Genomic DNA, 19,207 nt, shown 5'->3' on the forward strand with positions numbered 1-19,207 from the left:
CGGCCGGGCACCGGAGCGGCGGGGGGACGCACGTGACGAGGCGCGCGACCCCGGGGCGGGGGGGGGGGGTGAGGGCGCGCGGACGGCCCCGGGGCGGGCGGCGGGCGGGGGGGCGGCCCGGGCGCGGGGCGTGCGGTCCCGGCCGAGCGGAGCGCTGCCCAGCCGAGGCGCCAGAGCGGCCGGAACCGGGCGGCGGGCCGAAGCCGGCGCCGCGCTCTCCGCCCGCGCGCACTCTCCCCGCCCCGCGCGCAGTCCCCTCCCTCCGGCCCGCCTCCCGGCCCGCTCCCTCCCTGGGCGGCTGCGGCGCGGCGCTCCCGGCGCACTCGGAGCCCGGCGGGCAGCGGGAGGCGGAGGCGGGGCGGCCCTGGGTCCGAGTGCGGGAGCTGAGCCGGGCCCCGGGGCCGAAGTTTGCCCGCGGCTCCGGGAGGCGGCCCGGGCGGCTCCCAGCCCCTGCTCGCGCCCTCGCCCGGGACCCGCCGGCCGCCTCGGGGGACGGCAGCGGCGGCCGGGCCAACTCCGCCGCGGGGACGCCGTGACGGGAACTTGAGGTGGGAACTTTGCGCGCGGCGGCCTCGCCGGGCGCCGCCGAGCTGCCCCCCGCGCCTGCACGCTCGGGCTGCGGGCTCGGGATCTGGGGGCTGCACGTGGCCGTGACCGCGGGCTCCCCTGCAGGGGGCACCGAAAGCCGCGGCGCGGGGAGGCGGGGGCGACCGGGGACCCGGGAGCGGCTGCGGACGGCGGCGTGGGGCGCGCTCGCCACCGTCGCGGTGCGGGTCCGGCTTCAGTTCTTCCCGAGCCGTCCCCGGGGTGCGAAGTGCTGGACGTGCCCCGCCGAGGTGACGGGGCGGGGGGCGCAGCCTGGCTGCGGCGGAGGTTTCTGGATCCCGGGGGTGGGGGTGGAGCGGGGGGAGGTGGAAGAGGGGGCGCCGGTCTCTGGCTTCTTCACTCCATCCTTGGGCACAGAATGGAGCATCTCCACCGGCGGGCTTTATTAAGTCATTCATTTACTCAACTAGCTTTTATTGAGCGCCCGCTGTGCGCTCGGCGCTGGGGATCCCAAGACAGCTGTGTTCACTGGAGGCTCTAGCATCTCGTAGGAAAAGTGGGTGGTCGCCTCCTCAGTCTCAGGGGCTCCATACCCGGGAGGGGCTCAGCCTGGATGGACTGGAGTCTTTGGGTAAGGAAGGAAAAGAGAGAAGTTCTTTCATTCATGAATTGGACAAAGATGGGTTGAGCACCTACTATGTGCTGCTCAACATGCCAAGTGCCCAACATGCATTATTTCATTCATTTAACGAACAGTTACTGAGGCGCTGAGCTGAAGGAGAGGGATGGGATGGGGTGGAAGCATCTTGCAGCTTAGAGAGAAGTAGGGTTTAAGGCCCAGCCCTTGCCTTGAGGGGGCCCCGGCCTGCGGGGCGGCGGACTGCAGCAACCCCCAGGTGTGGAGGCAGAAGCAGAATAGCCTTTCCTTGGTTCATGTAATGCAGTCATTCTCAAAGAGAGCGGGAACGCTGGAATAGGTTCTTGGATAGGAAGAAAATGTCTTCAAAAAGCTCCTTAGGGGAGGCTGACCATGGAGAGGGGGTGTTGAGAAATACTTCTCTAAACTTACTGATGAATGCAGGCTCCCACCAATAATGGTTTAGTAAAGTTGTCTGTTCAGCAGGCATTTTCTAAAGCACTTAAAGGGTGCCAGGCACCGAAGTCCCCCAGAGGATGAGACAGACACGGAGACCCCTCCTTCGCTCATACCTTGAAATAAGGGCAGAGGGAGGCGCCATGAGGGAGCAGGAACTGCTCTGATTCATTGGGCGGGGGGGTGGAGGGGCTCCTGTCTCGATAAGTCTGAGCAGAGGATAATTCACTAGGGTGTGTCTGATACCCCCACACATGACTACAGTCAGAGTTACTGTGGGGAGCAAGTCTCCGGGGGAAGTTTGGCCAATGCTGGGGCCAGGGGACACTGTGGGTCATGTGGCCGGGGCCCGCTCTCTTTCTTGAGTGGATTTCTTGGGTTCTCCGGACCTGAGCTTGGCCCCGGTGTCCTCTGTCCCGGACCTCTGCAGAGGCCCCTGCTGAGTGGGGAGTGAGGGAAGGTGCGTCTGAAAGACAGGCTAGGATGGCCCTGGGGATGGCCCTTATGGGTCATTCCCTAACACACCCCATTCCAGTGGAAAGATGTCTGTCGCGGGACACACTCCAAACCCGTGGGGAGCTGTGAGTGGGCTGGACACAAGGCAGCCTTGATCCCTGTCCCAAAGTTTGAGAACGCAGGCTGGGGGCACCCTGCAGCCTGGTCAGGACAGATGTGGGAGCCAGGCTCCAGTCCCGCAGCCGCTTCGAATTCTCTGCGTCGGACACACAGCTGGGCCCCCGGCAGGAGGCTCGACTGATGCCCCCAGGGAACGTGAGAGCAGAGAAATGTGTCCTGGATGCAGGGCTAAGACACTCAAGCCAGAACGAAGGAATTGATAATCCCCTGCACCCCTCAAAAGTGTCTTGACTGGGCTGTCCTTTCTCCACCTCCCCTTTCTGAATACATGACGAAGCGTCAGCATTTCCGGTCGCCAAAGACATAGGGGTCTGGGAATCCACTCTTGGTTGATTTATTAAACCCAGAAATGGAGTCCCTGGGTGGAAAATGGTGGCTGGAAAAGCCGCTCTACAGAGAATGAAGAAAAAGGGAGAGGCAGGGAAGGCTAGCCTGCAAGCACTCAATCACTATGGGCCATTTTGATGATATAGCAGACAGTCCGTGGTTAACAAAATCAGAACACAAAGTAACATGCCACAGACAGGATCTGCATCTTGCCTTGGATTTGTCCCTGCGCTGTGGTGACCTCGCCTCACACCTGCGTCTCCCCAGGCAGGCATGTACATCCAGGCTCCCCCTCGCTCCTCACGGGGCTGCCAGGGCTTGCCTCATACACTGCAGCCTTAACACTTACTAAGGAAAAAGAACGGAGGGACTGCGTATGCGGGTGTCCCCTTCCGGCTGCCCAAGGTCCCCGCTGCTCCCCCAGCCAGTTCCTCCGCTAATGCCTGCGGTCCCAGGTTTCCCGCTGCAAGGAGGCAAATAGAAAAGGACCCTTGGCTCCCACCCCAAAACACCTCCTGGTAGAAGGCAAATGTGCATTTGCTGTTATTTTGCCAGAAGCAAAATAAGGAGGCTCCGGAGGCCACTTGGTCTTTTTTATGGGGGGAGGGGAGAGACCCTGGCACATTTTCTTTTGGGGGGCAGGTGGCAATGGAGGGAAAAGCCCGGCTCCCAGCAAATACGTCACTATCACCAGTGTCTTGGGCCCCAGCTCTCAAGAAGCAGGGCTGAGATCCATCCGGCATGGTGGCATGGCGATGAGGATGGACAGCAGGTAGCTAGGAAAGACAGATTCTCCATGCGGGTGCCGCATCTCGAGGCGGTCCAGCACGCTGGGACCTGGGCCAGCCTACTGGCTGGATCCATTTTGATTACACCGTTTTAATTGGGAATTAATGCAGCATGACCCGCCTCTGAGTCGGCCCAGCCAAGAGCCCTACCCCTGACAGATGAAGCCACACCGGCAGGGGAAGGGCAGCGTGGGGAGATCTCAGAGTGAGGGAACGGCACAGGCTGAGAATCGTGGTGGGAGAGGAAGAAACCAAAGCCTGAGTTGCTCAGGAGAAAAATGCTTTTCTTTTAGAAAGTTGCCTCTGAGCTGTGTTCGTTCCCTCCTGCCACGATATTAGCTCCAATGTAGTGGCTTAACGCAACACCAATTTAGCATCTTACAGAATGGGGGGTCAGAAGTCAAAAATGGGTCTCCCTGGCCTAAAATCAAGGGGTCGGCGGGACTGTTTTCCTCCTGGGGGAGAATCCATTTCCATGCCCTTTCCAGCTTCTAGAACCTGCCCGCACCCTTGGCTCCTGGCCCCACATCACTCCGACCTCTGCTTCCACCATCGCATCTGCTTCTCCGACCCTGACCCTCCTGCGTCCCTCTTTAAGGATGTTTGTGATTATATGCGGGGGCCCCCCCTGGATCATCTCCCCACCTCAAGATCGTTGATTTCATTCATCACACCAGCAAAATCTCTTCTGCCATGTGAGGTCACACATTCTCAGGGTCTGAGGATTAGGACATAGACCTCTTTGGGGGCCCATTATTCTGCCTACCACAGGGGCGTGCCTCATCAGTTTATGTTACAAATGGGGAAATTGAGGCCCAGCTGAGTGAGTGACTTGACGTCAGTGCGGGGTGAGAGGAGAGCCAGCACTGAAGCCCCCCTTCTGGAAAGTGTTTTCCGCCTCACAGTCCTCCTCTAAGAAAGGAAATGCGAGGGGAGGTGCCAAGCTTGCTACCCAGAAGCCATTCTAGCAAACACAGGGCCCTAACATGTGAAGACACAGCTCCAAGCGCTTACAGGCAGGTGTGATGATGACCCCAGTTGATAGCTGAGAACACTCAGGCACAGAGAGGTGAAGTCATTTTTGTAAGGGTGCACAGCCAGGAGGTGGGGAAGCAGGCAGGCAGCTGGGCCCAGAGGTCACCCCCTCACCTCTGACCGGTGTTTACAGCACAGGAGGGCTCTTCTGCCCGGAGGCCAAAATGGCAACTCAGAATTTGACAACACCAGGGCTTTTGTTGATTTCTTACTCTGTTCGTGTGCAAATACACACTAGGAATAAACGTGTTTCCCCCAGCCATGGGCAACTGCCTGCTTCTCCCCATCAAGAAAGAATTTCCAAAAGCTTGTCCGTAGACAGAGGAGAGATCCAGTCCCTAGCTTGCTGCAGGGGGCCGAGACCTCCCCCTTCCCTTGGGAACCAGTAATCCAGGGAGACGGTAAAATGCAGAGGTCAGAGAGTCCTACGGGTGTAGATTGATTCTGGCTCTATCACCTATATCACCAGAGTCCTGAGTTTTTATTTATCAAAGCCTCGATTTCTTCATCTATAAAATGGGGGTGTTAGCGGTGATGCCTGGCACGGCTCCGTGGATTAAGCCTTTTAGCACAGCACGCAGCACTTAGTACGCAGTTAAGGGTGGCCGGGATGGTTGTCGTTACGGCACCAAGAGTGTTCAGCACTGTCTCCGCATCCGCCCTCCCCCTCTCAGAAGAGGGACAGAGAGCTCCGTCCCAAGGGAGGGGCACAGGACTGGAAGAACAGAGCCAAGGGAGACCCGGGGCTTGTTAAGGATCAGTGCAGTTAGGATCAGTGCACACCAGTTTATGGAAGCGGTTCATGACCTTGACGGGATGTGGCCCTGGCGGTGAGCGACTGGGCGGCACTGCTAATCCCTGCAGCAACCCCCCACTCACCGCATCCTCCCAACAGCTCTGTGAGGTGGGCACGCTTCTCCCACTTTACAGGGAGGAGAGAGGCTCGGAGAGGCCGGCGAGTCGGTGGGTGCCCATGGCTGTCTCGGGCCAAAGGGTCATTAGCAGGAGCAGCTGTGGTGGCCAGGCCAGCCTGATCCGGACCTTTGTCCCATCCTGCTCTCCCCTCCTACCCCCACTCCCAGGTCTAGCACCTCCATTCGCAGCAGATGCTGACCACACAGCGGCCTCCGCCCCTCAGAACTCCTTATGGTTTGATGACCGTTTATCTTTGGAAATGATACTCAACCCTCCGTCATAGCTTGTGCACATCATCTTTTTCCCAAGGAGAAGGAAAAGAAGTTGCATGGGGAGTTTCAGCAGATCTCTGGGCTCCCAAAGGGGAATTGGATCCAGGCGGCCCCAGTGCAGAAGATTTTTCTCTCAGAACGGAAGGGTTTCTCCTTCTCCAGTGAAGTTCCCCAAGATTGGGACCCACAGAGCTTTCCAGAACCCCCAAAGAGGTGGAGAAGTTGGTCAGAGGGCTCCGCACCAAAATCCAGAGCAGCTCTTGCAGCCCCCGGCCCCTGAGGGGGTGTGGGCTCTAGGTATTCAAGGCACCCTCTCTGTCTCTCTCGAACTTGAGCATACATGAGCATCTGTAAGGGAGCCTGTCAAAAATGCCAATTCCTGGGCCCCCCCTCAGGGATTCTGACTGGGAAGGTCTAGGGATGGTCCTATGAATCTTCATCTCCACTGAGCACTGGGGGCAATTCAGAGCCTCATGGCTTGGCTGGTTTCGTGCTCTTCATTTCTCTTTACCTGGATTAAATCCCAGAGTTGTATTAACCACACTCTTCACTTCATGCCACCCATTCATCATTGGCCTGTGCCAGGCTGTCTTATTCATTGTTCCCTCGTTCCACACACCACCCTCCCTTGCTTATCCCCTGCCCCTGTCCTGCCAGGCACCCTCCCCATGGTTGATATAGATCCTTCCAAGTGCTTGAGTCTTTGTCAAATTTGTAATGTGTGTGTGTGTGTGTTCATTTACATAAATAGCATAGTGCTATAAACTTCTGTTTCTTTTCCACTCGGCATCATGCTTTTAAGATCTAAATGTGTTGCTAAACCTACATCTAGTTCAATGCTTCTAATTCCTGTGCAATGTATAGGAGTCCACCATCTGTGTCTACCACGACTCACTTGCCCATCTCACCCCACCCCCTGGGCCCAGAATGGATGCCAGGGGACCACGGGGAACACGGGACAGGCATTCTTGTCCTTTAGTCCTCTCTTGGATCTCAGTCCCCAGAAGCAGACCCTGAGTCAAGGATCTGAGTACAAATACTATATTACTGTGTGCCACAAGCCCTGTGGACCCAGGTCTGTTCTCACACCCAGGACTGGGATTCCTGGCTCATACAGCAGCAACATCCTGCACTTCCCTCAGCACCCCGATGTCTTTGCCTGAGGCTGTACCAGACAGTACTTCCTCCAGCAGGGAGCTCTGGGGGTCAGACAAATGCTGGGTGCAAATCCCACTGGATCGGTTCAAGAAAGGAGTCACCCTGGGCAGGTGGAGAGAAAGAGGACAGACCTCCCTCATAGTTAATGATACAGTAGGTGTCCGTTGAAGGTCCCTTTGTGTCAGGCATTAGGCCAAGCACATCACCCAGGTCATCTGCCTTGGTCTTCACCATACCAGGGAGGTAGAAGCTATTCATATCCCCATTTTACAGATGAGGATAGTGAGTCTCAGAAGACATGACTTGCCCAAAGTCAGAGTGACAGGCCTTGAACCCAGGTGTTCCTGATTTCAGAGTGCATGGGCTCTTCTGCTTCCCCAGGTTGGAGTAGTCAGCAAGCTGTCCCCCAAGCTGGAGTAGGACCTGCTTTTTCTCAACATCCCCTGTATTACTCTTCTGAGTGGCTGAAAACAGTACAAACTTATTACCTCACATTCTGGGAGACGGAAGTCTCAAATGGGCCTTAGAGGGCTAAGATAAAGGGGTCAGCAAGCTGCATTCCTTTCTGGAGAGCCCAGGAGAGAGTCAGGTCTTGCCTTTTCCAGCTTCTAGGGGCTGCCAGCTGTCGTCAGCTTGTGGCCCCTTCCATCTTCAAAGCCGGCGGTGGCCGGCCATATCCTCCTCACACTGCATGGCATCCGACACACTTTCCTGCCTCTCTCTTCCATCTTTTTTTTTTTTTTAAAAGATTTTATTTATTTGACAGAGAGAGACACAGCAAGAGAGGGAACACAAGCGGGGGGAGTGGGAGAGGGAGAAGCAGGCTTCCCGCTGAGCAGGGAGCCCGATGCGGGGCTCGATCCCAGGACCCTGGGATCATGACCTGAGCCGAAGGCAGACGCTTAACGACCCAGGCGCCCCTCTCTTCCATCTTTTAAGGACCCTCGTGTTGGCTTGGGCCCCGGAGAATCCAGGATCATCTTCCCATCTCAAATGCAGCTGATTGGCAACCTTAATTCCTGCTCACATGTAATTGAACCTATTCACAGGTTCCAGGGAGGCGCAGCACTCTGCCTACACGTCCCCCCCCAGTGGTGTCTACCTGCACTAACCAGGCCTGGTGTGGAGGGCAGCTTCAACAGGGAAGTGGGTGCTGAGTGCTGGGCACCGGGAGTGCCTCGGCCTCTGGGCTTTGCCATTTCTCTGCTAGCCTGGCCCTCCTGCCCTCTGCAGCCCAGCCAGGTCAAAACTACCAGCTGAAACTCCCACCACACACACACACACACACACACAGTCGTCAGGACAGCTTTGATATGGTCCAACTCCATCTGTCCATCCATCCATCCATCCATCCATCCATGCGAACCACCCTCATGCCTGCTTTCTCTCCCTGATTTGCCCATCTGCCCTCCTGTCCATCATCCCACAACCAGCAAATGCTGCCTCTTACACAGGTCTCATCAAAACTCCACCTAGTGTCTCCTCAGTGAATGGCACCACTGGAATCCACCCTCTCCCCCCTCACCACACTCACCTCCCACAACAAGTCTTAGCCCCAATTCCTCCAAAGTCCATCCGGAATGCAGCCAATTCTCCAGTCCCCTCCACTGGCCCAAGACTTAGTTGACTCTTTCAAGAATGACTACAGAGAATTCCTGCCTGGTTTCCCCAGCCCACCCATAGTCTACTCCTGAGGACCCCCCCCCCCACCATGGAGAGTAAACCCCAGCCCCTTGTCATGGCCCACTAGGCTCGGTTCCGTCTGGTGTCTGCTGAATTCCCCACGCTCAACTTCTCCCACCTTCCCCTCACTCACTGCACCCCGCCCCTTGGCCTTCTCTGGCTTGACCACCAAGCCCACCCCCAGGTCAAGGAGCAAGTTCTTCTCATTCCCTCAGCCTTAGACACCCTCCTCCAGGTCCTTACAGGGCTGGCTCCTTCCCATCCAACCTCAGCCCCAAGGTTGTCTCCTCCGAGAAGCCCTCCCAGACCCCTCCAGCTCCTGTTGCCATCATGCCCTTGCTGTATTTCCTGAAATGATCTGTGTACTTACTTAGAGACCACCTCCATCACTCGAATGTCCGCTCCCTGAGGACAAGGGCTGGCCTCTGCTGTGCCTATAGATCTGGCCCAGGCCCAACACGTGGTAAGTGTTGAATGACATCTCAGGACTCCTCGTCATCCTCAGTATCACAGCCTGTTTCTCAAACGGCTTTCTCTTCCCAAGCATCCATAGACCCTCAGAGACAAAATCACTAAAATCAATCATGCTCTAGGACTGACAGACCTAACACTACAGAGAAATGTTAAAAGACCAAACTTCTCATGAGGGTATCGGGCTGAGTGAAAAGTGGCATTGTTTTCCAGAAGCAGGACTTTGGGGCCTATTTGAGTTATAAACTTTGCTCAAGACTCTAGAGTCTAGCATGCAGAGCCATCCCCCCTATACCCATCAGACTGGGTGTCCCCCCAAGACCCAAGGCCAAGGAGAAGTGTGCCCATTCCTCATTTGGCAAATCCCAGCATCTGGCCTTCTGTGTGCAAGCAGCCTGCATGACACGGGTTTTTTCCTTCTCCATGCTAAACAGCATGCTGGGACAGGATAAGTTTCCACGTAGGAGATGCTGAGGCTTTAACTCACAACTGACAGGGGTCATGAGAGAAAGAAATGAGGGATCACTAATTGGGGGAGCTTTATGCCAGAGGGAGAGCTGAGAGCTTGAAAGAAGACATTCTGTCTGTAAGAGGTGATTACAGCCGAGGGGGTTTCACAAGGGCTCTTCGGCGCTTGCAGGACCAGAGGAAGATTCCTTTTCTTCTGTCACCATTCTTGCCAAACAGAATGTCACTTTTCCTCTTGTCTTTGGTGGCAAAGATAAAGCAGCAGAGCTGAAAAGCGGTACCACTCATGTGAAGGGCCTGAAAGGGATTATTCTCACTCTCCCAAGGGATTCTAGCAGGCTGTGCCCGAGGAGATGGGTTCCAATTTCAGGTGAAGTTAAGAAACATTTTCAACACTCTAAAATCAGATCATTTTCATTTCAAGTGCAGGTGTACCTAGTTTTCCAGAACCTAATCTGTGAAACTGTAGCTTTCCCCAAAGATAAATGAGTGGAGTGATGATTTGCTTTTTGTAAAAAGATTTCTGTTAGGAAGGATCCTCTTTCATGTGGAACCCCCCTGGCTCCTGTTGCACGCTTTCTCGTCCCTACAGGTGTGTGTGCACGTGTGCGTGCATGTGCATTTTCCCAGCACATGTCCATGGCACAGATCGACATTCAGGTATTGGAAATGGAATTGGTAGACTTTGCTGGTACTACTTGCTTCCATGGAGGACTAGGCTGGGGGGAAGGATGGTGATTTTAAAAAAGCAGAGTATTAGTCTTACTTTTCTATGGATCAGCTTCATTCCAGAGAGCTCAGTTGCTATAATCTGGGGGTCTCAAACTCAAATGCCTACAGGGGCCAGGAAGGAGACATCCATGAGTGAAGGAGAGTGGGTATTAGGAAGACAACAGGGAAGGGTGGGGACTGTGGTAGATTGCCACATGCATGCCCTGCCAACAGGGGGCAGTCATTCCTCAGCTGGAATTTAGGCCAAATGTTGCCAAATTGTCTGATTTTTCAAGAGAAACCAAGAATATAAATTTTTACAGAAATTTCCTCAATTTTCAAAATCTTCTCCAAGCCAGGCAGAACATTTGTGAACCAAATTCAGCCCGTGAGCTCTGAATGAATAAGCAGTGTCATTCTAGTAGTACACACCCTTCGTTCGCTTTGAGAGTTGGGAAGGAAGGAGCCTGTATAAGTGGATATTTTGACCTCAGGTTTTCCGAAGTATCTTCCTCATGTTGGCCTCATTCAGCAGCTACTTCTTTGAGCTCTTACACTGCTGGGCACAGAGATTCAGAGCTGAGCAGAGCCCAGTTCTTGCCCTGCCGAGCAAGCAGTCTCATAAAGGAACCAGGCTTGCACACAGTTATAGTAAGGACAATAATGCAGGTACAGGGGTGGGAGGACTCGATTTAGCTGGAAGAGCCAAGGAAGTCTTCCTAGAGGAGTGGTCGTGCCTGTGCAGTTCACCCCTATATCCTCAAAATGTTTGATGATATATGAGAACCATGGCACTGTTGTGATCATTATGCATTTCTTTGGACATTGCCTCTTATTTATGGCCAATGATCTAGGTTTTCCACTTACGGAAGCAATACAAAGTGTCCCTTTAAGGTAAACACAAACAGTAATAATAGACAACAAGGACTGACTACCTACTATGTGCCAGGCACTGTGTTATTAAATGCTCTTACGCACATAATTCATGGATGCTTCTCAGTGATCCTTCGAAGTAGGGGAAATGGTTGTACCCACTCTACAGATGAGGAAATTGAAGCAGATCAAGGTTAAGGAGCATGCCCAGGCCATGAGGCTCCAGAGTCTGTGCTTGTATCCACAAGTGCTTGGAAGTCCAAGTTCAGGGTGCCTACGTGGCTGGCTTCTGGGGAGGACTCTCTTCCTGGCTTGTAGGTGGCTGTCTTCTGACTGTGTCCCCACGTGGTGGAGAGAGAGGGAGCCCTGGTGGCTCTTCCTCTTCCCATAAGGGCACTGATCCCGCCCCTCACGACCTCAGCTAAACCTACTCACCACCCCCACCACCACCACCAAGGCCCTGCCTCCTAATAGTGGCCCACAGTGGTCAGGCTTTCCCCCTGTGAATCCGGGAAGGGGTGGGGGGGGCGGGCACACGGTTCGGTCCCCAACAGCGAACACCTGCAGAAGCGGCACAGGCAGCCCAGACTCGGGCCTCGCTCAGGGTCTCTCCTCCCTTCTCCACCCCAGGCGCGAGGGGGATGTGAAAGCCCAAAATGACCCTCCTACCGGGAGACAACTCCGATTACGACTACAGCGCCCTGAGCTGCGCCTCGGACGCCTCCTTCCACCCGGCCTTCTTCCCGCAGGGCCAGTCCCTCAAGGGCGTGTTCTACCGCCGGGCGCAGCGGCTGCGGCCCCGGCCCCGGGCCCAGGACGCGCCCCGCCAGGTCGGCCAGCCCGAGGACCGGCGGCGGCAGATCATCATCAACGTGGGCGGCATCAAGTACTCGCTGCCCTGGACCACGCTCGAGGAGTTCCCGCTGACGCGCCTGGGCCAGCTCAAGGCCTGCACCAACTTCGACGACATCCTCAACGTGTGTGACGACTACGACGTGACCTGCAACGAGTTCTTCTTCGACCGCCACCCGGGGGCCTTCGGCACCATCCTGACCTTCCTGCGGGCGGGCAAGCTGCGCCTGTTGCGCGAGATGTGCGCCCTGTCCTTCCAGGAGGAGCTGCTCTACTGGGGCATCGCCGAGGACCGCCTGGACGGCTGCTGCAAGCGCCGCTACCTGCAGAAGATCGAGGAGTTCGCCGACGTGGTGGAGCGCGACGACGACGAGCCGCCGTCCAGCGAGGACCCCGGCAGCGAGGGCCCGGCCGAGGGCGAGGGCCGCCTGGGCCGCTGCATGCGGAGACTGCGCGACATGGTGGAGAGGCCGCACTCGGGGCTGCCGGGCAAGGTGTTCGCCTGCCTCTCGGTGCTCTTCGTCACCGTCACGGCCGTCAACCTGTCCATCAGCACCCTGCCCAGCCTGCGGGAGGAGGAGGAGCAGGTAAGAGCCACAGCGGCGTGCGGGGGAGGCTCGTTGCGGGGAGGGGGGGTCCTCTGAGTTCAGGGGACAAAGCAGTATGCGGGACCCCTCTCTCCAGAAGTCCACCTCCTTCACGCCGGCGCGGTCACCTCCACCAGGAGGCCTTCCCTGACTGCGCGGGCTGAGCAGCATCTCCAGTCCCTTCTGACATTCTGCTTAACGTGTGTGTTGTCCACCTCCACGTTCCAACACCAGCTCCGTGCCTGGCCTGCTCTGTGCCGTGCCCCCAGGGGCTAGAACAGTGTGGAGCATGGACAAGGCACTCTGCCACTCCGTGGAAGGAACAGATGAGCGAGTCCACGAATGATGTGATTTATGATGAGCCTGCCCCTGAGCTAAACACATAATAATATATCATCAACATTTACTTCACCCACATGAGCCCTATCTCAAGCTTCCTAATTCCCTTGTTTAAAGATATCCCAGAACCATTTTCTGGGTCCAGCATATAATTTTTTATTGATAGTTGTGCGTGTGCGCACGTGGGCTCTAAACAGTGAGGGTCTCTGTGTTAAGCAAGAGAATGTGTGTCAAGTGTTTACTCTGTGGCCTGACCAAGGTGTGTCCCGGATTCTCGGCCGGCAGTTACTAGCAGCCAGGGGCTGGGCCATAGTTCTGCCTACACCTCGTGTTCTCAGCAAACCTTCCAGCAACCCCGTACGGGAGGCGTTCTCTTGCCCAGCTGACAGATGAGAACAGTGAGGCAGAGCAGCTTGCCCAGACCCAGGTCTGACTGAGTCCCGGTTCTGTGCACTTGAACAAAGAAGTACGAGCCCCACAAGGCAGCCTGGGACTTCATATACCCCCTCGGAAGTGTGTGATTGGCCCACACTGTGCTCCCTAAAAACTGTACTTGCTTGCCAACATTTAAAAGTAAAGTGTCTTGCATTTAAAAATTCAAACTCTCAGCTTCTCAAAATGTATACGGTCTGGCCCCCTGGCCTGCAGTCCACGCAGCAGCTCTGGGTGGGAGCTGAGTCTATGGAAAGTGTGTGCTCCCCAGTTCAGCTTCCTAATATATGAGACCTTTGGGCCTTTAAGTTGGGACCCTTTCCCCACATGGGGGTGGGGAGGCAGGGCACGGGGCGGGGGGGGGGGGGGGGGGGGGGCGGCGGTTCTAGAAGCAAGTTGTAAGACAGACCAAAACATTGCAACAAGTACCAATTGTATAGGCGATGGGGAAATAGGTATGGCTGTATGAACTCAGCATAAATATCATGCCAGCCAGCATTTAATGAGCACTGGCCATGTTCCCTGCATGTGCTGAGCGCTTCACATGAACTCCCTGATGGAACATTGGAACTACTCACCAGGGGAGGGTTTTTCCGCATACATATATAACGGAGGAGGCAACAATGGCTATTGCATTTATAACACATGGGGGGGGGGCGGGTTTCTGGCACTTTTTTATACATTTAATTTTTAAAGTGAGTTTTAAAAAAATAACACTCAACCAGCAAAATTAATTTTTGATAAGCAGAAGGGGGAGTGATGAGGAGGGCGGGGCTAGAGCCCAATGGCCTGAATTTGAATCCCATTACGTCCACCCTGGCTGTGCACCTGTGGGCAAGTTACTTACCCTCCCTGTGCCTCAGTAGGGTTGCTGTGCAGAGGGTCAGCTCACAGTGTTGTGAGCTGAGTCCACAGGAAGTGTTTGGAATAATGCCTGGCGCTGGGCCGTGCAGGCAGTGCTAACTATAAGGATTACATGCACCTGCCAAAGAAAGAGCGAGCAGATGCTCATCCTTTGAGACCTGTCTGGAAGTACCTGTACATGGTATAAATTTTTTCTTGGCTCCAACATATGCAATCCTGGCTTTATCAGGAAAATACTAATAAAGCTACAGTTTTATTCACCTTCTGACACTTGCTTTTTTTTTTTTAATAATACTTGGACTTTTTCTTGATTCAGTGATAATGCTGTTCTTTGACTTCATTTTTTTTTTAAAGATTTTATTTATTTATTTGACAGAGACACAGCGAGAGAGGGAACACAAGCAGGGGGAGTGGGAGAGGGAGAAGCAGGCTTCCCGCAGAGCAGGGAGCCCGATGCAGGGCTCGATCCCAGGACCCTGGGATCATGACCTGAGCCAAAGGCAGACGCTTAACGACTGAGCCACCCAGGTGCCCCCTTTGACTTCATTTTGGAGACCAGTGAGGTTCACTGTTTCACTTGCTTCTTGAGCACACATTCGAGTGCCTACTATGTTCAGGCCTCACCTGCCATGCAGGGTGAGCAGAACGAGTTTTCCAGCTACAAGGACTTCAGGTCCTGTGGAGAAGGGACAGTGACACCCCTGTGACCGTAAGTGTGAGACACAAGCCTAGGGGGCTCTTATGAGAGGCCCATCAACTGTGCTGGGGATACTTGGAGGGGGCCCACTCCTGGAAGGCTTCCTAGAGAAGGAGGCTTCCCATCCCAGAGGGCTGAGACCTCATGGCCCACCGAGTACTAGTTCATTTCTGCAGCCTCTAACTTACTCCTAGAGAGAGAGCTGCTAGGGTAGGACTCCCAGAACCCAGCTGTGCCCAGGAATGACAGATGCCCCAGGCTAAAACCATGTGTGCCTTTCCACTCTGTCACAGGCCCCTTTGAGACCGAGGTCCAAAGCCACTGGGGACAGTCTCCTGTCCAGTTCCATGGCAGACCAGAGAGACAAGCTGGCAGCGCGCATGCCAGATGCAGCACACAGATAAGTTTGAGTGGCCCACAGAGTGTTTATTTGTATTGAATTATCACAAAATTTAAAACCCAGGAGGTTTCACGCAAAGCTCCAGCCTGAATTCCCCTGGCGCAGCAATCAGGAGGTACTTAGCAGGACAGCCGTGCTCTCTGGCCGGCCTCCACCCCACCTGGCCCAGCTCCCTCGGGCTCCCTTTGCCCACCTGGCCTTGGGTTGGCACCCCCATCTAGATGCCAGTCCCGCGCGCTTCCATCCATCCTGGTGACAAATGTGAATTGGTCACTTGTCACGTGCTGGGCTGTTCCAGGCACTGGGGTCCTAACAGTCAACAACACACGAGCTGGTGGGGGGTGGGGGGGCTATAAACTTCTGGGGCAAAGGGGCAGGGGAGGTGGAGGGTGGAAACAGATAATAAACATGATACATAAGTAACTTACAAAGCATTTTAAGAGATGACGAGCCCTCTGAATAAATAGAGCAGGAAAAGGGGAATCGGGGTGGAAGACGGGGGGGTGACTTTTAATTGAGGGGGTCACGAAAGGCCTCCCTGGGAAAGTGATACTGAAGCAAAGATGAGGAGGGGAGGGTAGAGCCATGTGGGTATCCGGCGGAAGAGGACTCCTGCAGGGGGAGCAGAAAGTCAAGGCCTGGCTTGGGGGGTGGGGGGAGCCTGGGGGGTAGGCTGGAGCACACAAACAAGGCAGGCAGGGGGCTAGGAAGTGGGAGAGGCGGTAGCCAGGCCGTGTGTGCCCCCAGAGGACTTGAGCTATCTCCCTGAGCCATGGAGGGTGCTGAGCAGAGAACGCACAGGATCCGATTCACGTTCTCAGCATCCCTCTGGCTATGTGCGCAGAATAAACCGTAGGGACCAGGGATCCCAGGAAAGAGGTGCCTGCAACTGTCCAGGCGAGAGAGGATGGTGGCTGGACCAAGGTGAGGGCAGCAGACATAGGAGAAATAGTTTGATTCTGGAATCATTTTAAAGGAAGAACCAACGGGATTTCCTGAGGACTATATGAGAGGTGTCAGAATGAGGCCGAGTCTCCCATCCCGAGCAACTGGAAAGGTGGGATTGCTAAGAAGGGAAAGCACTGGTGGGCGGGTGTGCAGGAGAAACCAAGAGACTGAAGAGGCTAAATCTTAATTGTTTCCACCCCAAAAAAGAAAAGAGAATTACGTGACACGATAAAGGTGTTGGCTTAAGGCTACGGTGGTAATCTTACTGCAATATATAGATGTATCAAATCAACATGTACACCTGAAACTGACACAGTATTTTATGTCGGTTATATCTCAATAAAAAGAATTTTTTTTAAAAACCAGCAGCCCGGTTTGGGACATGATAAATTTGAAACATCCATCGGACACCCTAGGAGTGACATCAAGGAGGCAGGCCTTGTGGGGTCTGGAATCCAGGGGCAGCAGGTCTGGGCTGGAGAGAGAGAAGAAGAGGGGTGGAGTGGTCGAGCGGTCGTTGCAGGTGCCTCAAGCCCTGGGCGTGGCCAGCCCCCCCCCCCCCACAGGAGCCTAACTAGGGCGGGGCCGGGGCAAACACACCGCCTGGCGGGTGGCGCGGCTGACCTCTCCCCTGACCTCCCCCCTCCCTCCCAGGGCCAGTGCTCGCAGATGTGCCACAATGTCTTCATCGTGGAGTCGGTGTGCGTGGGCTGGTTCTCCCTCGAGTTCCTGCTGCGGCTGATCCAGGCGCCCAGCAAGTTCGCCTTCCTGCGGAGCCCGCTGACGCTCATCGACTTGGTGGCCATCCTGCCTTACTACATCACCCTGCTGGTGGACGGCGCCGCCGCGGGCCGCCGCAAGTCGGGCGCGGGCAACAGCTACCTGGACAAGGTGGGGCTGGTGCTGCGGGTCCTGCGGGCGCTGCGCATCCTGTACGTCATGCGGCTGGCCCGCCACTCCCTGGGGCTGCAGACGCTGGGGCTCACGGCCCGCCGCTGCACCCGCGAGTTCGGGCTCTTACTGCTCTTCCTCTGCGTGGCCATCGCCCTGTTTGCCCCCCTCCTCTACGTCATCGAGAACGAGATGGCCGACAGCCCCGAGTTCACCAGCATCCCCGCCTGCTACTGGTGGGCTGTCATCACCATGACAACTGTGGGCTATGGCGACATGGTACCCAGGAGCACGCCGGGCCAGGTGGTGGCGCTCAGCAGCATCCTCAGCGGCATCCTCCTCATGGCCTTCCCCGTGACCTCCATCTTCCACACCTTCTCCCGCTCCTACCTGGAGCTCAAGCAGGAGCAGGAGAGGGTGATGTTCCGGAGGGCCCAGTTCCTCATCAAGACCAAGTCGCAGCTGAGCACCATGTCCCACGATAGCGACCTCTTGTTTGGAAGCGCGTCCTCGGACACCAGAGACAACAACTGAGCCCAGAGGACATACCCCGTCGCCACCGCCAGGACACCCCCAGCTCTGCCCGCCCTCTGCGGCTTGAAGCTATTGCCGTCACTACGAGATGCCCTCAAAGGCACCTGCTGCTCTGAGCGCGGTCCTGGCGCAGGACCCACTGGAACCACACCCCAAGAAGGACGTCTGCAACATGCACAGAGGGGGCCCTACCCCTCCGCCTCCACAAGAGAAGCAGAAGCGGGTCCAGAGCCCAGCGCACAACAGCCCCACCCCCGCCCCCATGTCTGTTTCCCCCAGTAAGGAGGTGGCTCTGTTCTTCCCACCATGTAAATAACATGCCCAGCAAAGACTTGCTTTATGGGTCTGCCGGGAGGGAAAAAAGACAAATGACAGCAGGAACATGTCTGTGTTTAGTGTGGATCATGTGCAATTAAAGAAAACTGATGAAAAAGAGAGAAAATGCCTTCCATGGGGCTCTGAAGAGGGGAAGCTGTTTGCCAGTCAAGCCAGCCGGTGTGGGTACTGGGAGGACACCGGCCTGTTTCCTTCGGTCGTTCAGACCTGGTCGCGCCCAGCGGGGTGAGAGAACAGGGAGAGAACAGATACCTCTGGGGAAATTGTCAGTAAATACTGCGTTCCCTTTCTGTTTTTCTTTGATTCCTCTCACCTCCTGACCTCTCTTCCTCCCCTTTTCCTTCTCTTCCATCCTCTGTTCTCTTCTCTTGCACCTTAGGCTTCTCAAACTTGTCCCCCAAGGCCCTGCAATGGTTAAGTGGACACCAAGGGCCCGTCCGCATTGCCGACTACAAAGGTGAAATTGCTTCGTTTTATCTTTTTAAAAATACTGTGGATTTTCTTCTCTACTCCACATTCATTTTAACATTATTTTTTTAAAAAATGCTTTAAATCACTTCCCTGAACGTAAATCTAAATCTAGAGTGGGACTGATGCTTTGAGAAGGTGGGTCATGGTCCCCCCGGAGCAGTCTGAGAGGCACTGCTTGGGGCCCCCTAAGGCCTCCGCGTGCCCTCCAGAAGCCTCCAGAGCACCCACCCGGCTGGGATCTGCTCCTGATGCACATTAGAGGGACCCCCCCCCCACCAGCCAACAGATTTACTCAGCCCGAGGGCATCAGAGCCCCTCAAGTGCTAGGACAGGGAGGGGGCTTTACCCCCACGATATAGCCACAGCCTGGTTTCACCCTCACGGGTACAGCAACATGGCTTTCTTCATCCCATACCCACTGCTGCCTTGGCCGTGACCCCGCCCTTGGGCCGGCAGCAGGAAGCACGCTCGGACACAAATCTGACCGCCTCGCCTGAGTCCACCGGGGGCCGTCCATTATATTGAGAATAAAACCCCAGTGCCCTGAGTGACCCGGGCCCTGTCCTCTCCAGCTTCATCCCGGCTTCTGTCTGCTTTGCTCACTCCCCCCGGCCACAGGGCCCTCTGGCTCTGCCGACACACCCAGCCCCTTCCCACCTCGGGCCTTCACATCTGCGGATCCCTCTACCTGGAATGCCCTTCACGAAGAACCCTCCATGGCTGCCCCTTCCCTCACTCCCCTGACCACCTCTCTGAAGAATGCACACCAGCAACTCCACCTTACTCCCTCCTCTCCTACTTGATCTTCTTCATCCACCTGTCGACCTTCCAAGTTGCCCCATGTATTCCCTGCCACTCGGTTACGGTCTGTCTCCTGCAC

General features: G+C 55.7%; 1 protein-coding gene across 2 annotated transcripts; it reads left to right on the plus strand.

The window, feature by feature from the left end:
* The first annotated feature begins 347 nt into the window (after window positions 1–347).
* KCNG1 (potassium voltage-gated channel modifier subfamily G member 1) lies at window positions 348–18,070 on the plus strand. 2 transcript variants are annotated; one of them, XM_032387660.1, is made up of 3 exons: window positions 348–548; window positions 11,607–12,415; window positions 16,750–18,070. In XM_032387660.1, the coding sequence occupies exons 2-3, from the start codon at window positions 11,633–11,635 to the stop codon at window positions 17,518–17,520; spliced, it is 1,554 nt and encodes a 517-aa protein (XP_032243551.1). In that variant the 5' UTR covers window positions 348–548; window positions 11,607–11,632; the 3' UTR covers window positions 17,521–18,070. The 2 variants fall into 2 exon arrangements, with proteins under 2 accessions (XP_032243551.1, XP_032243552.1); XM_032387661.1 differs by lacking the exon at window positions 348–548 and adding an exon at window positions 756–836.
* The last annotated feature ends 1,137 nt before the right edge of the window (window positions 18,071–19,207 follow it).

This window comes from Phoca vitulina, unplaced genomic scaffold (assembly GCF_004348235.1).
Source record: "Phoca vitulina isolate PV1807 unplaced genomic scaffold, GSC_HSeal_1.0 scaffold50, whole genome shotgun sequence".
NCBI lineage: Eukaryota > Metazoa > Chordata > Mammalia > Carnivora > Phocidae > Phoca > Phoca vitulina.

Bases quoted from the DNA above. Each gene is read 5' to 3' on its own strand.
- KCNG1 (XM_032387660.1), top strand. From the start codon at position 11,633: ATGACCCTCCTACCGGGAGACAACTCCGATTACGACTACAGCGCCCTG. The intron at 12,416-16,749 runs GTAAGAGCCACA...CCTCCCTCCCAG, and splicing joins TGCGGGAGGAGGAGGAGCAG to GGCCAGTGCTCGCAGATGTG.